This window comes from Ambystoma mexicanum, chromosome 5p, assembly GCF_040938575.1.
Source record: "Ambystoma mexicanum isolate Mex_15411 chromosome 5p, UKY_AmexF1_1, whole genome shotgun sequence".
Taxonomy (NCBI): Eukaryota; Metazoa; Chordata; class Amphibia; order Caudata; family Ambystomatidae; genus Ambystoma; species Ambystoma mexicanum.
Window position 1 is genome coordinate 1,045,568,985 of NC_090930.1, and position 27,406 is coordinate 1,045,596,390.

A 27,406-nucleotide genomic window follows, 5' to 3' on the forward strand; every position below is an offset into this window, starting at 1 on the left:
AGTCTAGAGGAGGCGGCGGATTTGCAGCAGCGTTTCAGCGTCCGAGTCACAGGTCCACATCAAGGCCGTTCCTCGAGTCCCTTTGTTCTCTAGCGTCCGCCATCTTGGGCAACGCGAGTTCGGTCCTTCGCGCTCCCAGCCGAGTCTCGAACTGCCATGACCATCCCGTTTCCAGGTGATCTGCTGCTTGCATAACGGGCCTCATGGGTTCATAACCATGTGCCTTTCTTTTTGTCTGCCACTAGTGCATATAAGTGCACTTTTTTTATCGGATCAGTGCTCTGATGCCCGGGAGCTCCTCTGCAGTCACGTCCTTTCACATGGCGCTCGATCCACGCCCCCCCCCTAATTTATGGTTTCTTCATTGTTCTGATTTAGATCTAAGATTTCATCCTTTTTAGACAAATTGCATAAATTCTTAACGGAGGAATTGTGTCCCATTATTTTACACTTTGGCTGATTTTTAGATTTTTTTTAGAGACCAATCAGTTTGCTTGTTTCCATTTGCTCTTTTCTTGGGTTTAAGCTCCTTCACTCTTAATTCTATGAGACAAGAAGGCCTCTGGTGACGTGGATCTTTGTATGACCGGTGGGGATGAAGATTTATTTGACAGATTCCGTTCAGTTGTTTTGTCCATTTGTTCCATCAAATCAGTCAAAGGAGAGTGACTATTAGGAGCCTTAAGATCATATCCTATTACCTCTTCATCCGTTTGATACCTGAATTCTGCACCTGGGATCATTCCCCGCTAAGTCCTGCAATGCTTTTATATGGACTCAAGTTCAACAAGTTTAGCCAAGTTGGTATTTATGGTTTCCCATATATATTTGCCATTGAGTTGTAGAGTGTCATCAGAGACGTGACTGGAGCCCCTGATGACATTCTCTCTCAATGGTGTTGAATACACTTGTGAAGAATGTATGTCAGATGCAAAAAAAATGGTTACATTTGATTCCACAAACACAAATGGAGCACACACCGATTAAGCATTAGATGTTGGGTAAATTGGCGTAGCACAATATTAACTAAAAACGACTACAATTAAGCAAACAAGCACGCCAGAGTCAGATGGTAAGCACAGGTGAAAATTATCACACAATATATAAACAACAATATAGCATAAAACACCTACAGGTTATGAACATGACTGGGATCGATCACACTCCTGTTCAACACCAAGAAAAACCGAAAACAAAAAGCAAACGCAGCTGAGTGTTACCCAGCAATAACTTAACAAGAAAGTCCCACAGGCTATGAACATACTTTGATACGTTCACACTCCCGCATATAGTAGAAGATGAGGGGGGAGTGTGGATTCCTCTGTTCAAGATTACTCACGTAGTAGCACGTCTGTTTAAGAAGCCGGGTTACACCAACCGGGCTGGGGAAACTTTTTCCTACCACAATCCTGTGGACGCTTCCTGTAAAAGCCAAGCGGCAGCAGAAAGATAGATGCTTCTATAATCCGTACACAGTAAGTACTGAATACATACACGGCTGTTGCTTTGTTAGGCTGACAGGCATTCGTGTCTATCAATTGGAAAGGAAGAGTCGCAGGATGATCTCATAAGAAAGAAGGCCTTCGATGAGGTGAAGAACTTGGTCATGACCGGATTTGGAACGGCTGCGGTGAGTGATGTCTGACGAGCCTAGACATGCCCAGACTGCCAATAGTACTCCCCCCACGCCCTCCCTAACCACAGGTACGCCTGGGCTATGAAACTCTAATCTCCCTCATTGTAAGGCTTTGTAAAGACACAGCAAAACTTCAGGGGAGCAGCTTTGCTTCCCTGCTCCCCAACTTTTCATAATAAATCCCAAACTAGGAAGGTTTTAGGCTGTGGACCGCTGATTGGGGGTGGGCGGGGGACGGGGTAGGTTGTGTGGGACTTCCAAATATAGGCCTGTTTGCAATTTTGTGTACCGGTACTCCCCAAGCTTGGAGAAGTCCCGGCCCTCAATGCTGCCAAAAAAAAAAGTGCAGCTACTGACGGCCAGATGCACCCGGCCCATTTAAAGCACTGCTTGAAACCCCACTGGTACCCAGGACTCTGCTGCTTCTGGTGAGCATGGCAACATGAAAAGGATGTACAATGCCAATGCTGGCATAAACTGTGGACACAAGCATATGAAAATGTGTTCTAAAATATTCCCATGAGTGAGTTGTCATCTATTGGATTTATTCATGTTGCCCTATGCAACAGAGTGCTAATGGTATGTTTTTTTTTTTTTTTATCTAATATTTCCTAAACAAGTTCGGCCTATAATATAGTAAAATAATATTCCGGAGGAGATATTCTACGTTGGTTCCAGCTCGCTTACTTTGTCACTTGTGTGTATTTGGTATCCATATTAATGCACCTCGATGAACAAAATCGGAAGCCACCCTGATTCGTTTAGAATGGGGTTACCCCCTGAGGAGACCCCACCATTCCCTACCACCAAAAACTGCCTGCGCCACTGGTTGGGGTCCTTTAAAAATTGGCAATGGTGGAACCAAGATCGTAGTTGCAGCAAGGAAACAACGCTTCCACAAATAACCTTGGCGCAAGCTTACTGAAAAACCCTCTGCTGCTGCATAAGATAATGAATCAAGCAATGACATGGATAGAACTGTAATTCGAAATTAAGTGTGTTCTCTCCGCCTTTCATCGGGGGCGTCCTCTTTCTTCAGGCCCATCTTTTGACGCAGTAATAACCAATTAGGTTAATTAGTAAATGCATTTCGATTACAGGGATGTTAATCCTATGGCCTGAGTAGGGCGAGCGCAGACTGGCATTAGCTCATGCCTCCCATTCTTGGCGCGTTTAGCTCGCGCTGAGCTAAGTGCACATTACCCACCCGTGAGCCAGGGGCTGAGCAATTGGGCCAGTTTCAAAGGACAGTAAAAACAAAAAAAAAAGTGTCTCGCTCGTGAACCGGTTCCTAATTATCTTGAAACTTTGTGCGAGAGTTGGTTGCTGAATATCAACTCTAACTTCATTTCTTTTAGATGAAAGGCCGCTTTTATTCAAGGCAGGTCCGCTTAGGCTACTTTCTTTACAACAAACCCCCTTCTTCGTTGTTATCATCTTTCTCTTCCCCTCCCCTATCTTTCCTTGTACTTTTTCTTTCCTTCTGCTCTTCCTTCTTATTACCCACTTTTTATTTCTCCTTGCTCTTTCTCTTATTTCTGCTTTTTTTCTTTCTCTTGTTCATACCTGCCTGCTCTAGGACCAAGTATGTGTACTCTGTTCATTCATTTATCATCCCCTTCTGTTCTCTTGTTGTAACCCTTAAAACCACTTCAGCTATTACCCTTTCCTATTGTTTTTCTGCTCTCAAAACTCTGTTGGCACTCAGCGTGACCCTCCCCAGATGGTGTCCCGCTACCCCCCACACCCCTCTTCTTTTTTTTTTTTTTTTTTTTTTTTAGAAACCCATCCACCACATCCATCAAATGTATGAAATATTTTTCAGCTTCTAAAAATGACAAGTGCACCCCGTCTTGTCTAAAGTATACTGGCACCCCAAATGTAATGTCATCATGTCCTAACACCCCTATTCCTGTAGCTCTGCAAAAACCCGAACTTATCTGTTATTTTCTTTTCTTGCTTTGTCAATGACAGCGGGTTTCTGAGCACCGCTCCATACTATTCATGGCAACAATTGTATCCATACCACTTTTGTGCCATTCCATAATTTCTTAATACATCCCAGTTCTTTTTGAATTTTTTTTATTTCTAGCCCAGTGCATTGTATTAAGTCACTTTACCACCAAATGAATGATCAAGCAAACTGCCATCCGTCCTCTATCCCTTAATTCAAACTTCGGCATCAACTGTCTCCATCTCATGCCCTCCACCCCGGACCATACGAGTGCCCCCTCACTGTATGCTTTCCCAGCTGTTTTCCATAAGTCCTTGTCTCTGCGTGTTTCCCGGCCCATTTAACAATGGAGTGTCCACAAATCCACACTTCCTTTGGCATTATTGGCACAAGATAAATGACAAAAGTGGAGACTGTCAAAATCCACCATATTCCACTAAATATTCTTCACATACCTTGCACCACTTTCACCTCCCCAACTATTTTACTTCCTTTTCCCCAAGACCAAACCAACCCCTTCTGATGCAACTCCAATATGGAGCAAGTGTGTACCAAACTCCTTTCAGTCAACCACCCACTCTTTTTAAACCTTTCCTCAGCACTGCTAACGCTTGTTCTCCTTTTGCCCATTCCTCATTGTCATGTACAAAATAAAAAACACTCAGAGGGGCTCTTTCTTCCCTCCAAATAATTTTAACGCCCTCACCTCGCATATTTCCCTGCTTTCAGACCTCCCCAGTTCTACCGCCACCCCCTATTTTTTCTGAATCCTCTTGCACTGTCTTATCCATAATCGCGCTCCTCCTTCCGTCCATGCCACTTCATCCAACCTCAGACCATCCCAACCTATCCTACCCACCAACTATGACACCCTAAATACTCCAAAAAACAAAGCCGCGAACATAGCTTTAAATAAATACACTTCCCAAATGGAGGAACACACCACCTCTAACACTACCAACAGTCTCCTGAGAAAGCTCACGACATAGGCCTGCAGCTATCTTTCTGCCCTCCCCTCTTCCTGGCCACCCTTCTAATATCCTCTCTCCAATTCACCTGCTGAGGGTTCATAACCCGCAAAACACTTCCCATAAAATGCCACCCCGCCATCTTGGCGGAGATGGTCACTGATGACCGTCCTTTCTTAATAAGCATCATTATGAAATGCACCACATCATCCATCCCTCCCTCCCTTCTATGTCCACCCTGTGTCCCAAACCTCATCTCTCCATAGCACCACTACCCTCAAACTCTTCCCAAGTGAGCCTGTATGATGCTCTAGACGATGCAGCCAAAGACCCTGCCACCAGTTCCATCCCTTCTTGATCCCCCAAGTTTCACAGTTCGGGGGGGCATCTCTGTTGGCCATTCGTCTGCTGCTGGTACCAGCCCACAGAATCTCAACCACTGTGAACGAGCGAGTGCGTCAGCAATATTAGCTGCCACTGTATATATGTTTTGTCCTTAAAATGACATTCTGTTTCAAACAAATCAGCAACAGCCTTCGCAGTTAACTTCAGTACCCACACATCTTTGGTAGACTACCTATTGATCACAGACACAATACTCTGTTATCCACCCTGAACACTACTCTTGTTTTTCAAAAACTCCCCCCACAGTTCCAAAGCCACTATCACTGGAAAAAACTCCTAAAACGCAATACTATGCTTCTCTTCCGCCCATACCGCCGCACACCACTTCCCTTCCCAATTCACTCAAAAACCCTTTGCACCAGCCGCGTCAGAAAATATCTCCACATTCCAATATCTGTCATTTAGCCACATTGATATTCCATTGTATCCTGATAAAAAAACACTCCACACCTCTAGGTCCTGTCCCCCCTGAGAGGTCACCCTAATCCTACAATGCAGTCTTTTTGCACCTGCAATTGCCAATGCCATCTGCCCACAAAACGACCTTCCCGCCGCTACCACCCTGCAAGCAAAATCCTGCTGTCCAAAAAGCTGTTGTAGTGTCCTCATCTCACATTTATCTTTTGACCCCACCTCGTACAATTTCTCTCTCAATTTTCCAATCACTCCAAAGCTAGTCTAGATTCCCTTCTTTCTGCATCCAATTAAATACCCAGAAACTCCAGCACTGACTTTTTTTTTTTTTTAACACCAGTGGAATGCTCAGTTCCTCTAATCTTTGAAATCCCCTTAGTAACCATTCACTTTCCTCTGCATGTTTTCCCACCATCAAAAGGTCATCCAGGTAATGCACCATGTTCTTTGATTGTTTCGTAAATGCCCATTCTATAGAAGTACTGAAACACTTAAATAGTGCGCGCGCTGCTGCACACCCCATGGGCAATGCTTTGTCCACACATATGCCACCCTCAAACAGAATACCTAATAGCTGAAAATCCTCTGCGTGTACTGGTAACAGCCTGAATGCTGACTTTACGTCACATTTTGCAATTTGAGCCGTAACCGCACATGCATTAATTTGTGCAATTCGCTAGCATAGGTCACTACTCCTCCCTTAAGCCACGACAGGTGATGAATCATCTGAAACTCGCTTTTTTCTTTTTCAGGCACAATCAAAATTGACAATGGATTGTAGTCAAATGGACCAGGCATTCTTCCTTCGCCCACTTTTTCTTTAACTTGCCCGCCACTATAACTGTATGTTTTATAGATGTCAAGTTCTCTGCCCATCTTCCTACTCTTGGACACTTATACAGTATTCTGAAGCCATTCTGAAATCCCTCTGTTAGTAACTTTGCGTCCTCCCTGTCTTGGTAAAATTGTAGCTACTTCTTCCATTTCTTTATATTTACCAGAGTATGCCTTTTTTTTCTAGAGCCCCTCTGTAACTTCCAGAGCCCCTATCTCCTCCCTCATGTCCTCTTCCCCTGCATTGTGTGAGGGGATGCCGTCCGTTGCATTTCGTGCATTTGTGCTTGTACTTGCATGCCACTCTGGAACATGCCCTTCTGTTGTAAGCCCAGCATTCATAACACATGAGGTATTCCAAATTCGAAGGATGCCCTTTGGGCTAGTTTCTGCATTTTCTGTGTTCCAGAAAGTAATGGATGCTTTTCAAAGAGGTGAGGGGGGGGGGGGGTGTTTTGTTTCCAGGATGAGTAAGGGTTTGGACAAGGTATCTAGGCGTGTGGCTAGTTGGGTTACGAGATTACAAAGCCACACATTTGAAATGCAAGTCATACAAGGGAAAGAGAATATGCTAGCCGATTGTTTGTCAAGGTTGGGCAGGTGTAATGAAGATGTTGAAGATGTTGTTTTAGAAATGTTTTTTGTCAACCATAAAGGAATTGAGAGCAAGGAGGAGTGGATGGAAGCTATGAATAAGGATTTGGGGCTCATACGGTTGAAGGTGTATATGGAATCTGTTTGGGCCAAAAGGGTAGAGTTTCAAGCAAGTGAGAATGCGTACTGGTAGGTGCGTGAAGAATTGAGTGTGGTTGATGATATCATATTCTGGTGAGAATGTGCTGTTCCTGAGAATATCAGGGACAAAATTGATGACTTGGCTCATAGTGACATGTTGACGTGACAAGTACTAAAACAATTTTGAGGAGCAACTACTGGTGGCCAGGTTGTGATAGAGCTGTTGAGCGAAGATTGGCCTGTTGCATGAAATGTATCAAAGAGGTGGAAGCCAAGGGTCAACCCGTTGTGGAGTTTGGCATCCCTGGAAAAGTGTGGGATGAGGTTGATATGGCTAGTGGGGTCCTGTGGAGATAGTTTATGGCCGTGGAAAGTATGTTTTGTTACTAGTGGATTTTTTCTCGCGATGGTCTGAATTTAAGCTTGTAAGACATATTTGTGTTGAGAGTATTGTTGAATTAATTCAAGAAATGTTCGCCACAGAAGGTGTTCCAGGAGGTATACTTACGGAGAATGGTACACAATTCACGGGTGAATGTTTTGTGGAGTACATGAAGTGTGGTGTGAAGCGTAAGAGATCTGTGTTATATCATCCAGAAGGGAATGCTATGGTGGAAAGGATGTGTAATGGATGTCATTCGTATGGCTGAAGCGTGTGAGATGGACAAGAAAGTGGCCATCCATGAGCGATTATATGCTTTGCGAATGTCGCCCCATTCCACAACGGGTGTGAGTCCATTTGAACTAATGAGAGGGTGCAAAGTGAATACGAAGGTGAGCCCTCCTTAGCTGGTAAGAGAGAGGTAGTCTGATAGTGTGGTGGATGAATTGAGGAGTTTAGTGGAGAAGTGGTCGATGAGAGAGAATATGAGACGGGGAATGAAAGAATTGAGAGTGGAGTGCAGTGATTGGGTGAGAATAAAGAAAGGTGTGATTAAGAAGAAGGGAGACTTACTATATTCCAATCCTGACCGTGCTCAAGGGCGCAGTGCATGCAAGTGGCGGACAAGTGTGGAACAAGGGTAGGATTGTGGTGGTGAGAAGAGCGTGTGTTGGGTAAACGAAGGGAGATGTGTTATGATGTAATTTACTATGCAACAAGTGTGCTGTTGGCAACACTCCATATGGAATGTATCATGTTTTAGGTTCCAAGCACAGCAGTGGGTGTAGAGTAGCCAAGGGAGAAGCTCTGCTGGGGGGGGCTGTTCCAGTTTAACTTGAGGAAGATATAAACCCACCCACTTTTCTGTGGTTTATATCCCAACAGAAAAGTACACTCATAGTGTTTATAAGTTCAGATTGCTGGTGCAGAGGGCGGAAAGAGCTAGTGACTTGCAAGCCTTCACATCCAATTAACCTTCTACTACATTCCACTGTATTCCTGAATGCCCTTCGGATCCCTCCCAAAGGTAGTCTGATTTCCACATCAGTCAGACAGCCTCACTACCAACTTTCTTCACACATTCAACTCCTGAATAGATGTCTCCCTGCACACAATGAGGGAATTTTGTTATATTGATGGGACTGTTGCCTTCAGGTGGTCCAACCAATTGTTCATTCAGTTAAGCAACAGTAAAGGACTGGTGCTTTCCAAAGAAATGGTTTTAATTTGGGCAGTAGCATGTACCAAATATTGTCTGAGGCAAACCGATCCATGTGAGGTGTGGTACTGGTGCACTCAATGAGGGGCAAAGCAGACACGTCTGCTTTTCATACTGGCCTAATCTGAGCCCTCTTCCAGGCAGAAAAGTGGAGAAATCCTCACACGTTCACATAGCACCACTACAGGAAGTCGGGTGCCAGAGTGAGGAGAACAGTGGGTTAAGCAGTTCTACGAGATGTGTGCCTCTAGAGGTCAGGGTTTGTTCTTTGGCTAATGGTAACTTTGTGGTGTCCACTACCTCTTCCACTTTCCATTCTGTAGTTTACAGCTATGTAATCTATTCTAAGCATGTCAATTTATGAAATATCTAAAGCTAGAGCAGTGGAAATTAGTTCCTCAGCTTTGGTAGGTTTTATAGGGCAGGTTGCATGTTGATCCTTTAACTGCTAGTACAAAAATCGAAACATAGGGTGGCATATGCTAGCCACCAATTTGGTGGGTCTCCTATGGATCTAAATGAGGCTGACGGCATACAAAGTTATTTGTTTAGTTATTGCTATAATAGTGCAACCAAGGAGTCCTCTGCTGACTGGGCAGTTTTTGAAGCATGGACACTGATGAAGGAAACCATAGATTGGGGGGAACTAGTGTTAAAGGTAAGTAACTTTTCATGTGTGGAGGATATTGGAGTTGGACATTCACAGTGAGCTGGTTCGTCTTTAGTCACCTGCAGGGTGGACGAGACATCAAAACACCTCCACCTCATATTCTTCCCATTGCAAACTACCACAACTTCCAAAGCTGCATGTTCTACATTCTACTTAGAACTAGTATCCTAACCTCTCTCCCTCCTGACAAACACACTTACACTCGCCCAAATTGAATACAAACCGCAAATAGAGCAGCACACAATAAACAAAAAAAGCTTACCTTTATTCTCTAAATAATAATACATCTTAGAAAATGAATGCTGAGCAATATGCGCACATGTGAACACTAACTATTTACAGCACCACATAATAGTAAACTAAATTTTAGCACACTAAAGAGTTAACATAATCCTGTTGCCAATTGGTTTGAACCCTCTTCCTAGTGCTCAAATCTTCTCACGCCCCCTTCACACTTCCCCAACCCTTGCTCCTCGCCTCCTTCAACCACCATCTCCTGCAACTTACTCGGACATTGCCCATCTAACACTTCTTTCCAAGGTGCCAGTCTTCACATAGACCACACTTCACCGCCTTCTGCAATCACTTCACCATTCCTTATCGCAGTAATCTTCTTAGGTCCCCGATATTTGTCACCTTGGCATTTATGCCCCATTCTGGGATTCAATTTCAACACTGAATTTTCCACTGACCACTCCCTCTGTTTGATCTTTTTCTCACAATAAAACACTTGCTTGTCGGCTTTCTGACCCTCCTTAATAGTCTTAATAATCCTTTGCCTATCTACTTAACCAGCAACTGCTAACCCTAACCAGCCTGGATAGAGCCTGGTGCCGGTTCACTTTTTTTTTTAACGAAACAAAGGGTGACACTTTTGTCATTGAATGAGGGGTGCTACAATAAAACCACATGTGCCTGAACACCTCCCGCCATGGTACCCTGGCCTTCATAGCTGGCTGAATCCTCCCCCTTTAATAAAACTATTCATATTTTCCACCAGACCGTTGGCTCTGAGGTGGTATTGTGCAATGCGCATATTTTGGAATAACCAGCTAAAAACATCCCCAACCACTCCGAACAAAATGGATCTTAGTTGTCCATTATGATTTCCTTGGGAAATCCTTCTCCGAAAAACTCAGCCTCTAAAAACTTATCTCAACAGTAGTTTCTTCCCCCGTGTCCTTCCATTCAGCCCAATTAGAGTGATGATCAACCATCACAAGTATATACTTGCCTCTCCAACCTAATCCTTGTATGGGCTCAATGACATGAACTGCCACTTTGACCCATGGCTGTGACATAACTTCTACTACTGGGATCAAAGATGTCCCTCTAATGACATTGCACTTATCACTGTTGGCAATGCTCTGCACTCTGACTACCCTTTCTACACAACCATCGATGCAAGGCCCACTGATAACTGTCTCGATCTCCTCTTGGTACTGCTTATCCCTAAATGAACTCGTGAGCCAAAACCACCTGAACCCGGAGAGTGGGTAATTTAAGACGAGGTAACAGTATCTGAGATGGATAGGGATGCAGATCTTACGCATACATCAATAATCGGACCGACTCAAGAAGTTGGCAAAAGTCAAGGCTGTTTTAATAGCAAATCTTTAAAACGGGGAGTACAATGGATGCCACACAGACTTATCTCGACACATTTCATAAAAAACATTGCCTTTATACTAAATATTTGTCATCAGGATACGTGGCAAAATAAGGAAACCTACTAGAGGTTGTGGTTGGTCAACGGGGAACATCTACATATACTTTCTATGGGATACAGGGACGTGATTGGATCTCTAAGGTCAGGTGGGCAACTAAGCCCATCCCAAGTGCAAGTCCTGTTCCGTGTCATGAAAATATACAACATACTATTGGCTTCTCAAACTATGGGGCTCTTTAATACGTGGCCCTCTGTAATTGGTTGGCACGTTTGACCCCTTCTGGAAAATTCCACTCGCTAGCAGCTCGAAACTCTTGCCCATCGAGGCACCGAAGCACCAAGGTAGGCATCCATTGCCAGCTGCTCCCTGCATTGTGTTTTTCCTGTGCATTCAACTTGTTTTACTTTCCTGTAAGAGCCATTTAGCTCGGTCCTCTGCCCCTGCTGTTTTTCCCTTCCGTGTTGCCTGCCCTCTTCCCTTGTTCCCACCCCTTCACCCCCATTGGCTAATTTTCATTTCCAATTCGAGCGAGGACCTAGTCCTGCGCTCGCCTGCATCCCGGTCGCTACTTGCCCATCCAGGCACCGGGCTATGCATCCCTTGCCAGCTGCTCCCTGCATTGTGTTTTTTTTCTGTGCATTTAACTTGTTTTACTGTCCTGTGGGCGCCGTTTCGCTCGGTCCTCTGTCGCTGCTGTTTATTTTTCCCTCCCGATTACTATCCTGCTCTCCTTCTGTTTGGTGGCTTTTAGGTCATCAATGACCTCCCTAGGGAAGTCCTCTGCCTGGCAGGCCCCGCCGTTAAGGGCCCCAAGGCAAAGAGCGGCCCCATCTGAGGCGGCTCCAGCTAGTGTGTGTAGGTGTCAGCAGGGGAAGCCTGTGGCCAGCCATCCACCAGCAGCGACTAAGGAAGGTAGGAGTGCCCAGGTAAGGTTTAGAACCTCACCCTACCCTGCAAACCTGTCCATATAGTAGACTCACAAACTTAGGTGTGGTTTTTCTCCTGTTTTCAAAATTGCATTGGAAATTGTTTAAAATTGCTTTGTGAAACCTATTCCTAACCTATTCAGGACTCTCCAACTTGGGTGTGTTTTTCTCCTGTTTTCAAAATTGCATTGGGAAATGAGTGCCGTTCTGTGGCATGCCTCCTAGCAAAGCACTCATCTAGCGATCCTTTCTAACACTATCTAAGCACCTGTCATCTTGTCCAATTGTCAACTGGCCTCGTCTCTCCGTCTCGTCTGCTTGAACTCTACCCTCTGTCCTTCCTTGCTGTTCTCCCCTCCCTCTCCCTACCTACTCATGGTTCTCTGTCTCTCCTATCCTTTCTAACAGCTTCTCTATCGGCTATCCTGTTCTGCTCACTAAATCTGGTAGGAAGAAGTTTAAAAAGGACATGCTGGTCTCCAACCCAGGCCTCCTTATCGCTGACACCTATACCGGTGCTTCCTCCAGGCAAACCTTCACCGGCATCCTCTTTGTCGTACCCTCGCCAGACTTATGGACTCTTCATATGGTCTCTGTGCTTTCTCCTGTTTCTTCTTCTCCCATTAATGGTGGCACCCGGTGGGATGCCCTCCTGACCTCCTTCAACTCCTATAAAGTCATCATTAATGTTTACCTGAACGGTACTGTCTTGGGCCAAGGCCCTTAGGCCAAGGCCCTTAGGCCAATCTTCTCCCCTTTGATAGACTCTTCCCGCGCCTCATCAATTTCCTTCCTTCTCCTGTTATCCCCACTCTTCCCTCCACGGCTTCCTTGCCTCCCCCTGTTGTCTTCTCTTTGGCTACCTTGCCCTCTCCTCCTTCCTCCCCTCAGGCTTCTTGTACATTTCCGCAGGGCTTACCTCTGATTTGTACCCCTCTCCGGAAGTCTTTCAAGGACGGCAACCTTCTCCATTTTGCCACTCTCAACTCTGGCTTAGTTGTAAAACACTCCTCTGACATCTGCCGCCTCCTTGAAGAACTTGACCTCTGTGTCCTCGATCTCACCGAGACATGGTTCATGGCCAGCTTTGTCACGAGCTGGAACACTCTCCTCCCTAACAGCTACAAGATCCTCTCTGCACCCAGGTCCAACTGTTCCAGGCGGGGGTGTAGCTGTGATCTTCCCCGAGTGGATTCCTTCCTTGGTCATTCCTACACAGGCCTACTCTTTCGAATAACTCGTCTGCAGGCTCTCTTTCTCCTAGCCATTCCCTTACTGTGGCTACGATCTATCAGCCACCTGGCCAGATCTCCTCCTTCGTTTCTGAGTGGGCAGACATCCTTCTCCCTCCTGGTCTCGACCACAAAACTCCACCTTCTTGGAGACTTTAACATCCACCTGGATGCTTCCTGGCCTTCCTCTGGACTCTTTCGCAACCTCTGCGATTCTTTCACTCTCTATCCTCCCCTCTGGCCAGACTCACTCTGCAGGGCACACTCTGGATGCTCTGATCTCTACAGAGCTTCCCCTTTCTATTCCTCTCACCACTCCTCTCTCCTGGAGTGATCACTTTCTCCTTTCCTCCCAGCTCACTCTCTCCACTCCTCAAGGCAAGCCTACTCCAGCACTGCCACCTACCTTCTCGGTGATCTGACCCATGAAGCATGTGCCAATTGAGGCTTTTGCTGCCACTTTCTCACCCCCTCCTCCCTCTTTGGCTGACTCGCACCCTGACGCAGCTCTCTCCATGCTCCACTCTATCTCTGATACTCTTGATGTTCTTGCCCCTGTCGTGGGGATCCGCTTGAAGCCCAAAGCCGAGTGCAACTCTTGGTATGACTCCGACCTCGGCACCCTTAAATGCAAGTGCAGGGTGGCTGAGAGGAAATGGCGTGCTTCCGGTACATCCTCTGACAAACTGGGCTGTCTCCTGCTCCAAAGGCAATACCGGCTCTGTCCATACCCAGAAGAGAGCCCACATCCAAGTCCACATCTCTGCGGCGTCTAACAACTTGGCTGAACTCTGCAAGGAGCTGGCCAATCCTGCTGCAGTCTCTACCTCTCCTGTCCCCTCCCAGGCCCTCTGCACAGCCCTGGCTTCTCATTTCATCTCTAAAACTCAAACATCCTGTCCTCTCTCTCTCTCTTCCTCCCTCCTCCGCCTCCTCTCCTCCCTGCTCTTCCTCTGGCCCTTCTTTGGCCACCTCTCCTCCCCCTTATCTGCCTTTCCCTTTTCTCCCCAGATGAGGAGTCTAGACCAGTCCGATCTATGAAAGTCTTGTCAAAACGGGTTCATCCCTATTCCTCCAAAACCATCAAAGACAACATTAACACCTTAGCCCCTGCTCTGGCGGACTTCTGCAACCACTCCTTTGCTACTGGGGTCTTCCTTCCCCCCTGAAGCACTCCCCTGTGCACCCTCTCCTTAAGAAACCCTCTGCCGACCCGTCCTGTCCGGCTAACTATCGCCCTATCTCCATCACTCCTTTCCTGGGCAAACTCCTGGAAAAGCTGGCCATCTCCCAGCTTAATCTTCACACTGATGGTCATGGAGACAACCAACAGATTCAGTCTGGCTTGAGAGCTGCCAGAAGCACGGAAACTGCTCTCCTGAACATCCGTGAAGACCTGCTTGCTAACCTCGACACCCCTTGTGTCCTCGTCTTACTTGATCCCTCTTCTGCCTTTGACACGGTCAACAATGCCATCCTGCTCAACCGTCTCTGTGATAACCTGGGTATCACCGATCGGGCCCTGGCTTGGCTGACCTCTTTCCTCTCCGATCGACCCTCCCAGGTCCAACTTGGGTCCTTCCTTGCCTCGATCCTTATCTCTACCTGTGGTGTTCCCCAGGGGTCTAACCTCTATCCTTGACTGTTCAACCAATACCTAGCACTTCTTGCCCACCGCATTGCTGCTCTGTCAAAACTTTCAGCGATATGCGGGCGACACTCTGCTCATTTTCAGGCTCCCTTCCGCCTCTTCTTCTCCTTCTCTCATCTCTGACCGACTGTCTGCTATCCAGGAGTGGTGTGCCGCCAATGATCTCTGCCTTAATGCCAGTAGGACTGAGATTCTTCTCATCGGCACACCGACTCCCTCCTTTCCCATCGCTCTCTGGCCGGCCTCTATTGACCCTCTTCCTGCTCTCACCTGTGAGGCTAAAAACCTCAGGGTCATCTTCGACTCCACACTCTCCTTCTCTCCTCACATCTGACGTCTCTAAGCAGTCACACTACCAGCTGCACCTCCTCAGAGGTATTCTTCCTTCCCTCTCCTTCCCCTAGAATCTCACTGTCTCCAGAGCGCTAGTTCTATCTAGGCTGGACTACTGCAATAGCCTCTTTCTAAATCTACCTGCCGTCCTCTGCAACTCATTCAGAACCGGACTGCGAAACTTGTCCTTGGCCTCAAGCCCAGGGATCGTATCTCTCCAGGACTGAAATCTCTGCACTGGATCCCAGTGGCTGCGAGGATTAAGTTAAAAACAGTCTGCATTGTCTACAAGGCTTTCTGGGACCTGGAACCTCAATATCTTCAACTCTCTTTTGCTAAATCTCTTCCTTCTCTAGCTCCTTGCTCATCCGCCTCCAACTCCACCAAGGTCAGTCGCTTCTCCAAGCAACAAGTTGGTGGTAGATCTATTTCTTCCGCTGGGGCCTCCCTCTGGAACTGCCTCCCTGAAACTTGAGGAGAACCATCTCTGGTTCCGGAAGCACCTCAAAACCTTCTTCTTTGCTTCTGCTTTCTCTCCTCCTCTTCCCCTGCTGAACTCCTGGCTGAAACTGCACTGGTCACCCTCTGATCTCAGGCCCAGGTACCCTCACATACCAGGTGCACACCTGCACTGCCCCCCTGGGATCCTCTGCCCTTTGGAGATTGTTTCTGTATCCCTACTAGCACTTGGCACCTGATGTTTGCACTAGCCACCAGCTGGCCGCACTTTTTTTTGTTATTTTTATTTATTTTTACTGTTGATCCCGTGTACTGCACTGCCCCCGCACTTTTCCCATCCCACTTTCCTTGCACTTACACGATCTCAATGTCACCAGGCCTAGTAAGATTGTTGTCTTGTCTTCCCTCTTTTCCCCCTCCCTTGCCTCGTCGCGCCTTGAAACACTTGTGTATAGGCGAGTTATAAATATCAACTGGGAGCCCAGGTGCTGGAGGGTTGGCTTGGTCATGCCTCCCCACCCAAGTAGCCCAACATCCATCATCACTGGTGCGGTCTGCCATTCAATTAATACTTTTTGGACTCTGCCTTGTAGAGGCTCACTGCGCTTGAGAATATAAGGGAGTGAAGCATGGTCTTATCGATGCCCCAGGGCAGGTTGTGCGCTTTATAAATGCAAATAAATAAATGATCTTCTGGTCTCGATGTAGCTCGCCCCAAAGCCTATTCTCATCCGACCATGTGACTGGAGACTGGAGCACTTTGTTGTATTTTAAAACCATTAAATGAAGAAATCTTGGCACCCTCAATCGTTTTTGTTACACCTCAAACAGGAGCTGAGATTTCGAGTAAATAACCAGTCTCTCGGTGACCCTGACTCTTGAAACTGGGCCAGACTAGCCTTTCTCGACTCTTCCTTTGTTTGCTAAAGTGCTTTGTGGAACATCCAGGATGAGTAAATATGGCACACTAAGAATAAAAGAGGAACTTCTGGTAGAGGTACTTGATTCCTCGTCTACACACCAACTTCCACTTGAGACTTTCTGGAGGTATGATCTTGACACCCTTCCTATGCTTCCCCTTTATGATGGTTAATTCATCCTTAACTTCAAATCTTCTATCAAACGATCTAACGTTGCCTTTTCAGGCAAACCAAAAACGGTCCATTCCTTGACACAATGTAAGACCTCATCATTCTCCTCAGCCAACCTCCATTCCTGCAAACTGAAAGCCTCCTCCACTCGTCTCGCCACTACAACCACTTAATCAAATCCTTATCGCTCAGTGCTCCTGCGTCCAAAGGAAGACGCAATAATCAGCCACCACATTCATTCCCCCCTGGCAGATGGAATACTTGAAAATCATGGGATTGTAATCCCAAGTACGATCTTGAAATTCTTGGTGATGTATTTCTCCACCCAATACTTGAAACCCTTTCTATAAGGGATTTATGATATGATCTGATCTCAATGTGAAATGTTGACCCCACAGATCAAACTTAAAATACAATATTGCTCAATACACAGCCAACGACTCCCTCTCCACCACAGATAGATTTTTTAGCCCCCCCCCTTTAAAGGTCTGAAGGCAAAAGTCCCCATATGCTCCCCCTGTCTCGAATATTGAGACAAAGTTGCCCCTAGTCCCAGTCCACTTACATCCACCGTTAACATGGTGCGACCTCCCAAGTTAAACTTCCCCAAGCATAGTACACCCGCAATGTCATCCTTTATCTGCCCAAAAGCCCCCTCACGTTCCTTTGACATTCACTTTTTTTTTATAACTGTGCCTTAAGAGTTGTTGATTTAATTGAAAAATACCTCACAAACTTATGGTAATACTCTGCTAATCCCAAGAAGGATTTTAGCTGTTATCTGCAGGGGCAGGGGCATTTCTAATGGCATAAACCCGGGCTCAACTTGGAACTATCCCCTTTACCAACAACCTGTGACCAAGGTGCTCCACCTCATCCACACATATTTTGCACGTATTCTATACTTTGTACAGTCAGACCAGCCTCTTTAAGTCTCTCTAATACATTCCACAATACTTGGTCATGCTCTTCCTTTGTGGCTGCATTCACTAATACATCATACTAGAATGCAGTGTTTGGCAACCTTTCAGCTATTTTCTCCATCATTCATTAGAACTCAGTGGCGGCTGACGCCAGCCTGAAAGGCATCCTACAAAATTTAAATGTTATGAACAACTGTAAAAAACGTACCATCACGTAAGGTAGTCAATACTTTGGATACATTTGGCAGCGTGTGCCTGCCCACCAAAATGCTTCAGTTCAAATCCCTCCGGTCCACCCAGACCCTGAGCTTGTCATTGCTCTTGGTGACCAGAAACACAAGAGACAATCTGAACTCTCAATGCTTCAGATGATTCCCTTCTGTAGCATGGCATTAAGCTCTTCCTTCAGGCATTCCCTTATGTGATGAGGTATCAATATGACGGTGTATACTGGGCTTTTGCATTATGCTTGAGGCAAATATGTTAGAAGTCCTTTAGACCGCCTAACTCTCCTGAAAATACTTCGGGATACTCACTAGCCCATTTATTCTCCAACTCCACCACTGTGACTGGTTCCTTTGTATGCGAATGCTCAACTCTGCTTGCTCATCCGATCCCAGCAGAGAGGATGTCTTATTAGCTACATATATCCATGCCAAACATTTCCTTCTTCAAATGTTCCCAATAGTGCTATTTACACCTCATCATAGGCATATGGCATGATGTGCTCCATCAGCTCACTGAGATTCTCACCTAGTATTTCTACATATTTTAGCTGATATTATCGTCATGGGGACCCACTGTCCACTTTCATTGACATGTACTTGTTATTCACTATGAAACTGTCTACAGGACCTTTCATGTCACCTGTTATGGCCATTATTTCAAATGTGTCTCGTTTTATTCTGCACATTGTGTATACTTCCTGTTCTTGCCCTTCATTGGTGGCCATGCTTTCGACATGGTTGACAGTATTCTCGCACAACGTGGCCTCTTCAATTGCCCTTGAGGCATGCCGCATTCTTTGCTGGTCAAAATTGATTTGTGGCTACATGTCTGTTGCTCCCACACCTAAAGTATTTCAGCCCCTTTGCACTGTCAAAATGCTTCCTGTTGGACCTTTTTAATGGCATCTACTCGGGTGTTTTTATGTTCATTCCTTTCACCCTGCATGTGCTGTATATACTTTGCCATCTGTTTTACACTCCTACGCCACTCTACAGCCTCCAAGTATCATGTCCTTGAGTAACAGTTTTGCTTGGACCCCTGGCTTCTTTGTGCACCTCACTAATTGATCTCTTGTGAGCGAAGAGGTTGGAGACCTGTAATCACATGTTACTTAATGTCCTCAGAACGGCAATGTAGTTCTCTACTGGTTCATGTTGTTTGTGTGTCCTCTGAAAGAATTTTTGGCTCTCAAAGATACCTTGGACGTAAATGCTCTCCTGATATGCCGGTTGTCGCGACGGGCAACCTCCGGTGTATTGGGAGAATGCATACATCGCTCAAGGCACGTACGCCTGCCTTGCTCGTCTGGCTCCACTGCTGCAGGTGCGCCTTGCGCTCGCCTGTGCACGATGGGGCCAACGCGCGTCCCGGCCCACGCATTTGTTCCGGGCCTTCCTGACTTCGAAGAACGGCGAAGCATCCGGCAAGGCGCCTATCACGTCAGTGTTTTCAGCCTAGCACCACCCGCAACCACGTCCGGCAATGTGTCTGGGCAGGGAGGATGCAGGTGACAGCTTGCCCCCCTTGCGGCAACCTCCTCGTCGCCGCTTATTGGAGTCGAAACTAGCAGTGAGCGGGTAAGTCCTTATTCACCTGCAGGGTGTACAAAACACCTCCACCTCAATCTCTTCCACTACAAACTGCCACCAGTTGCTTAGCTGCATGTTCTACATTCTGCTTGGAAATGGTGACATCATAACATCAGATCCATTAGTTGGAGCTAGTGAGCATGCTGCCCCCTTTAACAACCCATTGGATATCACTTGGCTCCCTGCCCCCACTCTAACCTTTTTTGCAGTTTCTTCTTTTTTGGAATCATTTTAAGGTCTAATTTTTAATCCTGCTTATGAATCTCTTATAGGTCCAATCAGCAAGTGTATCCATATAGCGGTTTCCTTCTGTAAAACCTGCCTTTCTGTGTTTTAAAATGTTTACCTTTGTGTAATCTTTGTTTTGGTTCAACGGGTTATAACCTCATAATGAGCAAGGGACATGGGAGCCTGTTTGAATGCGTGCTTTACATTCTAGTGCCTTGATGATACCAAACATCCCTGAACAGATGAAAACATAATTTATATTTCTGCAGGCTTGAATTCATGAGAGATGATATGCAACTTTTTTAAAGCTGACCTTGGTCATTTGATGTTTTTTATTTGTTGTATTCAGCTTTAATTAACCTTAACTAGCTTTTTTGTCGTTTCTGTTTTAGACTACGCTAGCGCATATCATTGCCAAAAACAGCAAGGGGCACAATACAAGGTTTGTAACCTTGTCTGCAACAAGTGCATCCACAAATGATGTCCGGGAATTTATAAAGCAAGCTCAGAATGAGCAAAAACTCTTCAAGAGGAAAACCATTTTGTTTGTGGATGAGATTCATCGCTTCAACAAATCACAACAGGTACTAAAACCTCCTTGAAAGCTAGAGCTTCTACGTCCAGTGTCTATCTGGCAAGATTGGTTTGCACTGATCATTCCCAGTGGGCCAGAACAGCATATGATTGTATACTGATTTGGCGTATGAGATCTGGAATTGGACAAAATGTGAAGTTTTCCCCTCCCTAATTTTAGCATCCCTATTATACAGATAATGCTTGCCCTTCACTCTTTCAGTATTTTATTTTTGATCCAACAAAAGCAGAACGAGTCCTTTTGTCTTGCAGATATTAAAAGGCTAGAGTACTTTAGCTTCATGCCTTTTACAAGTCTGCACACCCCAACATATATAGCAAGGTAGAGAAAGCAGATACTGCACCTCCCACCTGGCACCTAACTTCTTGAACTCTGTAAGAGGAGCAGGAGAGGGGGAATAGTATTTGTCTCTTCATCCCCTGACCACAACCTTGGTGTCGCTGTATTTGGTACTTGTACATGGCGTGTGGCAGACAGGGTCGCACCATCCCTGTGACCATGCTGAAAGCCTGCCATTTCAGCGCTCTGGACATGCTGTCAAAGGCAAAAAGAGTTTGGTGTACAGTAAGTGCAGGAGTCATTCATTCCGGTCTCTTAACCAATTCTAGAACAGTGTGACATACCTACTGTCTCTTGTGTAGTCCTAGTCTGAATCACAGGGCCTAGGAAGATTGGCTGCTCCAGAGGAAGCAGGAATCCTCTCTGCCTGCAGTTTCTTGCCCATATGATGGTATGTTGTGAGCGAGGTTTACTCTTAAAGCTACACATACCTTTGTGTCTCAGACCACATCCCAAGTTGCATGTTAAGACTGTTGCTCGTGTTTTCTTTTTTGTGTGTACATCATGTGATTTGAGGCTAGGATTGCCCAGAAACCTCAGACTTCAATATTTCTCTTGACAATGCCATCTAGGAGGCACACAAATCAATGGTGCAGTGTTACTCCAGGTCTGTTTCAGTAGCCACTATCTCCAGCGCTTATGGTTTTCTGCCCAGCGTGCAGACCCAAAGCCTTTTACCAAACTTCTAGCTTCTGCAATAATACTTGGTTGGACTCTTATTCAGTTGCGCTCTCTGTTGACCCAAACATCATGAGTTGCATGTTCTCCCTTCACACTAGCAGTGGTGGAGCCAGGTTTTTATGGCATAGGGGCAAAGGGGGGGGAGGGGGGAAATAAAGTGCTCCTTAGGGGGCACCGGTGAGAGGGATCGGGTCACTACCATTTCCCTACTTTTTGCAGATATAACTAGGAGGCATAGATTTTCGTGCATTGTCTGTATGTTGCAGCATTTATTTGGTTTTCAAATTTTAATGAAAACCATATCTATAATTTGTATGTTTCAGCATTATTTTTCATCTTCACTGTCTGCAAACTGCTAATTGGGATGCCTCATATTCAAGGCCAAACTGGCAGGGTTTTTTAACTGTTATAAAAACGTACACTTCAAGCACATCTATTATCAGAAACACACCACGCGGTAAGGTAGGGCTAGACCTGCTGCCCCAAAATGCCATTCTAGTCTAGTCTAGCCATAACGCATGCAATGCTTGCCTTATCAAGATGCCCAGAAAGAAACATCACATTGCTTGCATGAGCTTCTCGTTTGTGCACACACTGACGCACACAATCACACACAGGCAAGAAGTAAGGCAGGAGGAGGGTGTTGACGTGAAGAAGTGGTGATGCGGGCAGTGAAGACCAGTGAGCAGATAGCAGAGAAGGAGTAAGGATGAGATCAAGAGAAAATGAAGAATGGGAGAGTGAGACATGGGGGAAGAAGGGAGTAGTTTGGGAAGGGGGTCGACAGAAAGGTGAAGGAGAAGCGGGGTAGGTGGAAGTGAAGGAAAGGAAGGAGGGAAGAGGTTTGGAAGGGATAGGAGGATGCAGGGTAGAAGTTAGGACGAGGAGGATGAAAAGTTGATCCGAGTGAAATAAAACAGAAGCAAGACTAATGGAGAAGAGAGGATGGGAGGAGGGCTCAGTAAAGGGCAAGGAGAAAATAATCGTGAATGGAAGAAAAGACACATGAGAGTATCAGGAGGGTAATCCACTTGGTGGAAAATACAGGAGTAACACAATCCCCGGCGATAGTGCTTGCCCTGGACGCAGAGAAAGCGTTTGAAAGAGTAGAATGGTCACTCCTATTTAACATACTAAGGACGATGGGGGTGGGGAAGTCCTACATAAAGATGGTAAAAGCAAATTACAATTCCCCCAACATACGGGTAGCAGTGAATGGGTGCCTATCAAACATGATTCAAATCAGGAGGGGGACAAAACAAGGGTGCCCGCTCTCCCCTCTCCTATACGCCATATTCTTAGAACCACAGCTGGAACGGATAAGGGCCAATAAAGATATTAGGGGCATAGACATGGCAGGACATTCCCACAAAATAGCAGCATATGCGGACGGTATGCTGGTGACCCTGTGGGATCCAGAGCATTCTCTGCCAATCTTAATGCAAGAAATTGACACATTCGGATCACTATCGGCCTGAAAATTAATAGACAGAAATCTGAACTCTTAGCTCTGGCAGGAGACACTGCACAAATCCCCAAAATAACTGGGGTACTACACTTCAAAGTAGCGGAAACAGGGGTGAAATAGCTGGGAATAACTTTAACAGGGAAAATACAGGACTTATTCCCGCAAAACTACTCCACAGTCCTGCAACAAATAAAACGAGAAACGACAAGATGGAGTCCCCTGTCGATACCATGGTGGTATAGGATAACGATAATTAAAATGACTATACTCCCAAGGTTGCTATATCTATTCCAAGCCCTCCCAATTAGAATTCCATTGGCCTTCTTCAGAGCCCTAAAAAAACTATTATGACTTATATATGGCAAGGGAAATCCCCACCAGGACTGGAGAAAGGGGCATTCCAGAAATGGGAAGAGGCGGGATGTAAGATGGTTTCAGACATGTATGAAGATCAAAGTATAAGAAGATTTGCGGAGTGCACAACCATGCTAAAGCTCAGCAGTACAGAGAAATAACAGGTACAACCAATTAAACCACTGGTTAGACACGCCGAGAATCAAAGAAGCAATGACCGGGGAATTAATCCTGTTTGAAAAATACATAATGACAAACGCAGGCGCAGAAAAATTTGTCTCAACCACCTATAAATTTATAAACGCCTTCGAAGAAGAAGTGAAATGGAACTACATCAAAAGATGGGAACGAACTCTAAACAACACCATCTCTAAAGGGCACTGGGAATATATATGGAAAATGATCCCCAAACTGACAACTGCGATACAAACAAAAGAGCTGTGGATGAAAATTCTTCTGCAATGGCACTATACCCCAGAAAGGCTCAATCAAATGTTTCGGAATACCTCAAATAAATGCTGGCGGGGCTGTGGAAGAGAAGGGACTTGGAGACATGTATGGTAGGACTGCCCAAACATGCAGCAATACTGGGAAGAAGTCAAGGCACACATGAAATCGATGTTCCCGACAATGGGGACTATAGGAGAAGAGGTATTGATGTGCGGGTTGTAGGACCCCAAGGTCAAACAACTCGCCAAGAGACATAAAAAGAACTTTATGGTGCTATTGATGGGCACATGGCTCGTAATAGCCCATACGTAGAAACAGAAACACCCGCCCATGACCATAGATTTGATGAGGAGAGTATGGGCTCACATAGCAATGGAACGTATAACCTATAACTTACAAGGGGCCCACCAGAAATTCAGAGACGACTGGGGCGAAACCCTGGAATATCTCTAAAGTGACTATAGGGAACAATGGTGCCCACACAAGATAAGGATTTTGGACATGTTCAGTTAGTAAAGTATACAATGTACCTCGGACAGGAAGATATGGACATTCCCGGCGGGAAGGGGGGGACAAAGGGGAAGTTGGAAATGTTATAAGCAATATGTTGTAAAACCAATAAAAATATATTAAATAAAAAAAAAAGACACATGAGGATATAAAGGGAGTGATAAGAGAGGGAATGTGAGCAAACGAAATTTGTGGGAAAGGCGACGGGGAAAGAGAGGCACAGGAAAGTGAGGGAGAGGTGACCGTGACCACCAGAGGCTGGTAGGTGTGCAATGGTGGATGGGGAGTGCAATGAGAGGTAGGGGAAGAGGGAGAGAGCGCTAAGGAAGTTGGTGCGTCAGCGAATGAGTGGCCAATATGCCCCCACTGTGTGTACTGCACAGAAGCCCAACTCCCCCTGAGGGATTCGAAGGACCGGATATTCTAGCGGAGAGCTTAACTAGGGTGGGGGGGGATGGAGGTCACAGCATGTAGGCCCCAAATCCCCTCATTACAAATTAGCCATTATGTTTGAAAACATCCTGCAGACCCCTGCCCTTCCCGGGCTCAGCAGGCTACTGGGAGAAGGTGCAGTGAGGGTACACGCTGCATGTGCCTAAGAGGTGCTGCCCCGTTTTGTCGGCCACCAGTGAGCGGCGAGGGTCTTGCAACCCCACTAGGGAACCCACTGTGCCTGCCATGGATCTCTGCCCTTTGCAGAGAAAGGTTCCAATGCTTAAACCCTTTCTGAAGGGCATCATTTTGGGAAGTTGCACATTTTAATTCTTTATTTCCAGGAAAGTGTTGTATACCTCCCTTTTAAAGAGATCTACCCTCTACATTTCCTACAATGCAACCGCAGACGTCTTAAGCCATAGCGCTACCAGGCATTAATACGGCCAAATCCTCACCAGGACTAGTTGTGGTACTGATAACCGTGGGTCAGACCCTGATCATGCATGACCTCACTTGCTGTAGTTACCACCTTCACCTGTGGATTTTAGGCCTCATTGCATCCTGCAAGTTCTGGTACACCTAATTATGTCTGCACACATGATAGAGATGACAAGACTAAGGAGGGCCACTCCTGTGCGGTCTTTGATGACCATCAAAGGGAGGGTTATGTAGTTCCTCTAACTGAAATTGCTGCTCAACCCCCACAAACCAATGAAAACCAGTGTCGTAGCCCTTGCTTTGTCTGAAGAACCCACACAGAGGACCGACATTTGCACCCAAGCAGATGCAATTAGGGAGTCCGAGAAACTATGGCCAGCTCCACATTTTCCTTTGGCAAATAGAATACCAGGTTCTTCACTATACAATTCTAAAATTTCCAATTAACACAGTCCTCTGGTCACAGCACACCTGTGGGCTGGGGCAAGGATCAGTTGTCTTTGCTAATTGAGTCTGGAAGAACATTTTATGCAAGCTAATGCCTATGCAGTTCTGCCAGGATGCAATCCGGTTTGGAAGAGTTTTTGCAAGGACATTACTTCTGAGGAGTAGCATTTCAGTACTCATTGAATCTGCTGGAAGGTCCCCTCATCACATGGTGACAGTAACCAGAAGAATGTGTGGGAATAGACATTCAACATCAACCCTGGCCGAAGGCTGTGAAAGCCTTGAAGTGGCACGTGCAAAGTCATTGACTTCTATTTGGAGGAGCGATTAATGTTCCATTCCTCTATGAATGAGGAAGTGGACATAAAAACTTACAACTAGATGGTTGACTCATTGGTAACTATTACCAAGCAAACAGCCACGTTTAGTGGCTGCCTTTCCTGCCAAGTCAGCTGTGGTATTTGTGACTTAGCAGTACAGATGTATCTGTCAAGATCATTCCAGAAGGCGGGAATACCATTCTTCAGGAAGTCTTCTGCAGTTTTGAAGCTCAGAGTCTTAAGCGTAGGAGATACTCAAATTCTGGGAGGGGCGGAACAAGGGACAGCCTGCAGTGCTGAAGTTGCACAGTGACATTTCATAGCAAAAAGATCATCCGTCCAGCAGTATTGGGGACGCATTTACATATGTGGTTTGTCCTCCTTAAATGGGTGCCATATGGATTGGTCCTTTGGCTTGCAATATTTGTCCAAACTGATCCATTATTCATCATAGCATAAACTGGTTTCTCCTCATTGCGTTAGAAGCAACAATGTTCGGACCACCACCAGAAGCCAGGTGATTGTGTGATATTTTGTCATTTCATTTGAATCTTTGCGGCAATCGCCATAATTGGCACAACATGGGTTCCCGTTGCCATTCTCTGCACATACCAAGCACGGTTGAACGGGCATGGAGTCTAAAATCCACTCTGACTCACAGGGGCAGTTTTGAGGCACACACAATTCCTTTTTTATATATCCTTTATTCCTGCACAACCGCTTGGATTCTAAACCCCTCCCATTATTATGGTGGCTATGTAAAGCTTGCTGATGTATGTGCAATATTTGTCAGCAATAAGCATTCAGTTGCAAAAACATACTACCAAAAAAAACAGAATGGTTAGCAGCTCACACTTCAGTCCAAAATCCTCTCCTCTCCCATCCAGTGTCTTCATGTGAACACCAAGCATAAAGCGGCAGTGCAACTCTTAGTGTGCAGTATACAATCATTCCTCTTGTACCTCGTAGCTAAATGCAAAGACGTTGTGTGTGTGAATTGTTACTAGTAGTTGTCTCAGTCAGTTGGGTGTGCTAATGGAGTGTGGTAAACACAGATGCTGAAAATTGACTTTGCCCTGTATAATTGTTTGCCCTGGAGGAGATCACGGTGGCACGAGTCAAAGAACCTGTTGCTGGATGTCCAAAGATGTTTGTGGGATGCACAAACTGGCAACTTCTAGGATTTAATTTGATCAAAGCTGGATTATTGTAATGCTTTATACCTGGTTGACAGCAAACCCATCATAAATAAGATCCAAATCTTACAAAATAATGCCCTGAGAACGGCCTTGGGCCTTGCCAACAGAGAACACATTTCTACAGCAAGACGCCATACCAAATGACTAACCAAGGATAAAATCCGGCTAAAAACGGTGTCGCTTATCCACAAATGCCTCCCCTCGCTACCTTGTGCAGAGAATTACCCCAAAAAAAACCTTCTCTCCGTCCCACCAGATCTGCCAACACCAATTGTCTTATCATACCTAGATTCAAGCAGGCATGGGTAGCTTCCCAGTCAAAGCAGCGGAGCTTTTTAACTCCTCCACTGACCCCCACTCTAAGGGCAGACCAAACATTCCTCAAACTCAGACATAACACTATTAAGTGGCTCAGGGAAAATGACAACTAACTTCATTAGCGTTTACCTTGAACCTATCTACTCATTGCATTTCCTATACCTCATCCATTACTGCTATCTGCTCGTATCATTTGTAAATATGTAAATTTAATGATGGTCCTTGTCTTTATATGTTTGGTCCTCTGTAATTATTGTAACTGCCTGTATGCCTTGTATTATGGTAACCATGTAACCTCTAAATTG

General features: G+C 45.7%; 1 protein-coding gene across 5 annotated transcripts in view; it reads left to right on the forward strand.

Annotated features, from left to right (window-relative positions):
* The window catches only part of WRNIP1 (WRN helicase interacting protein 1), a 620,345-nt gene that overhangs the window by 73,680 nt on the left and 519,259 nt on the right, over window positions 1-27,406 (forward strand). For 4 of the 5 annotated variants that reach the window (XM_069613532.1, XM_069613530.1, XM_069613531.1 and 1 more), the window contains exon 2: window positions 19,940-20,131. The exons of the other annotated variant lie outside the window; for it this stretch is intronic. In XM_069613532.1, the coding sequence (XP_069469633.1) occupies window positions 19,940-20,131 (192 nt within the window). The remainder of the gene's footprint in view (window positions 1-19,939; window positions 20,132-27,406) is intronic. 5 annotated transcript variants of the gene reach the window in all.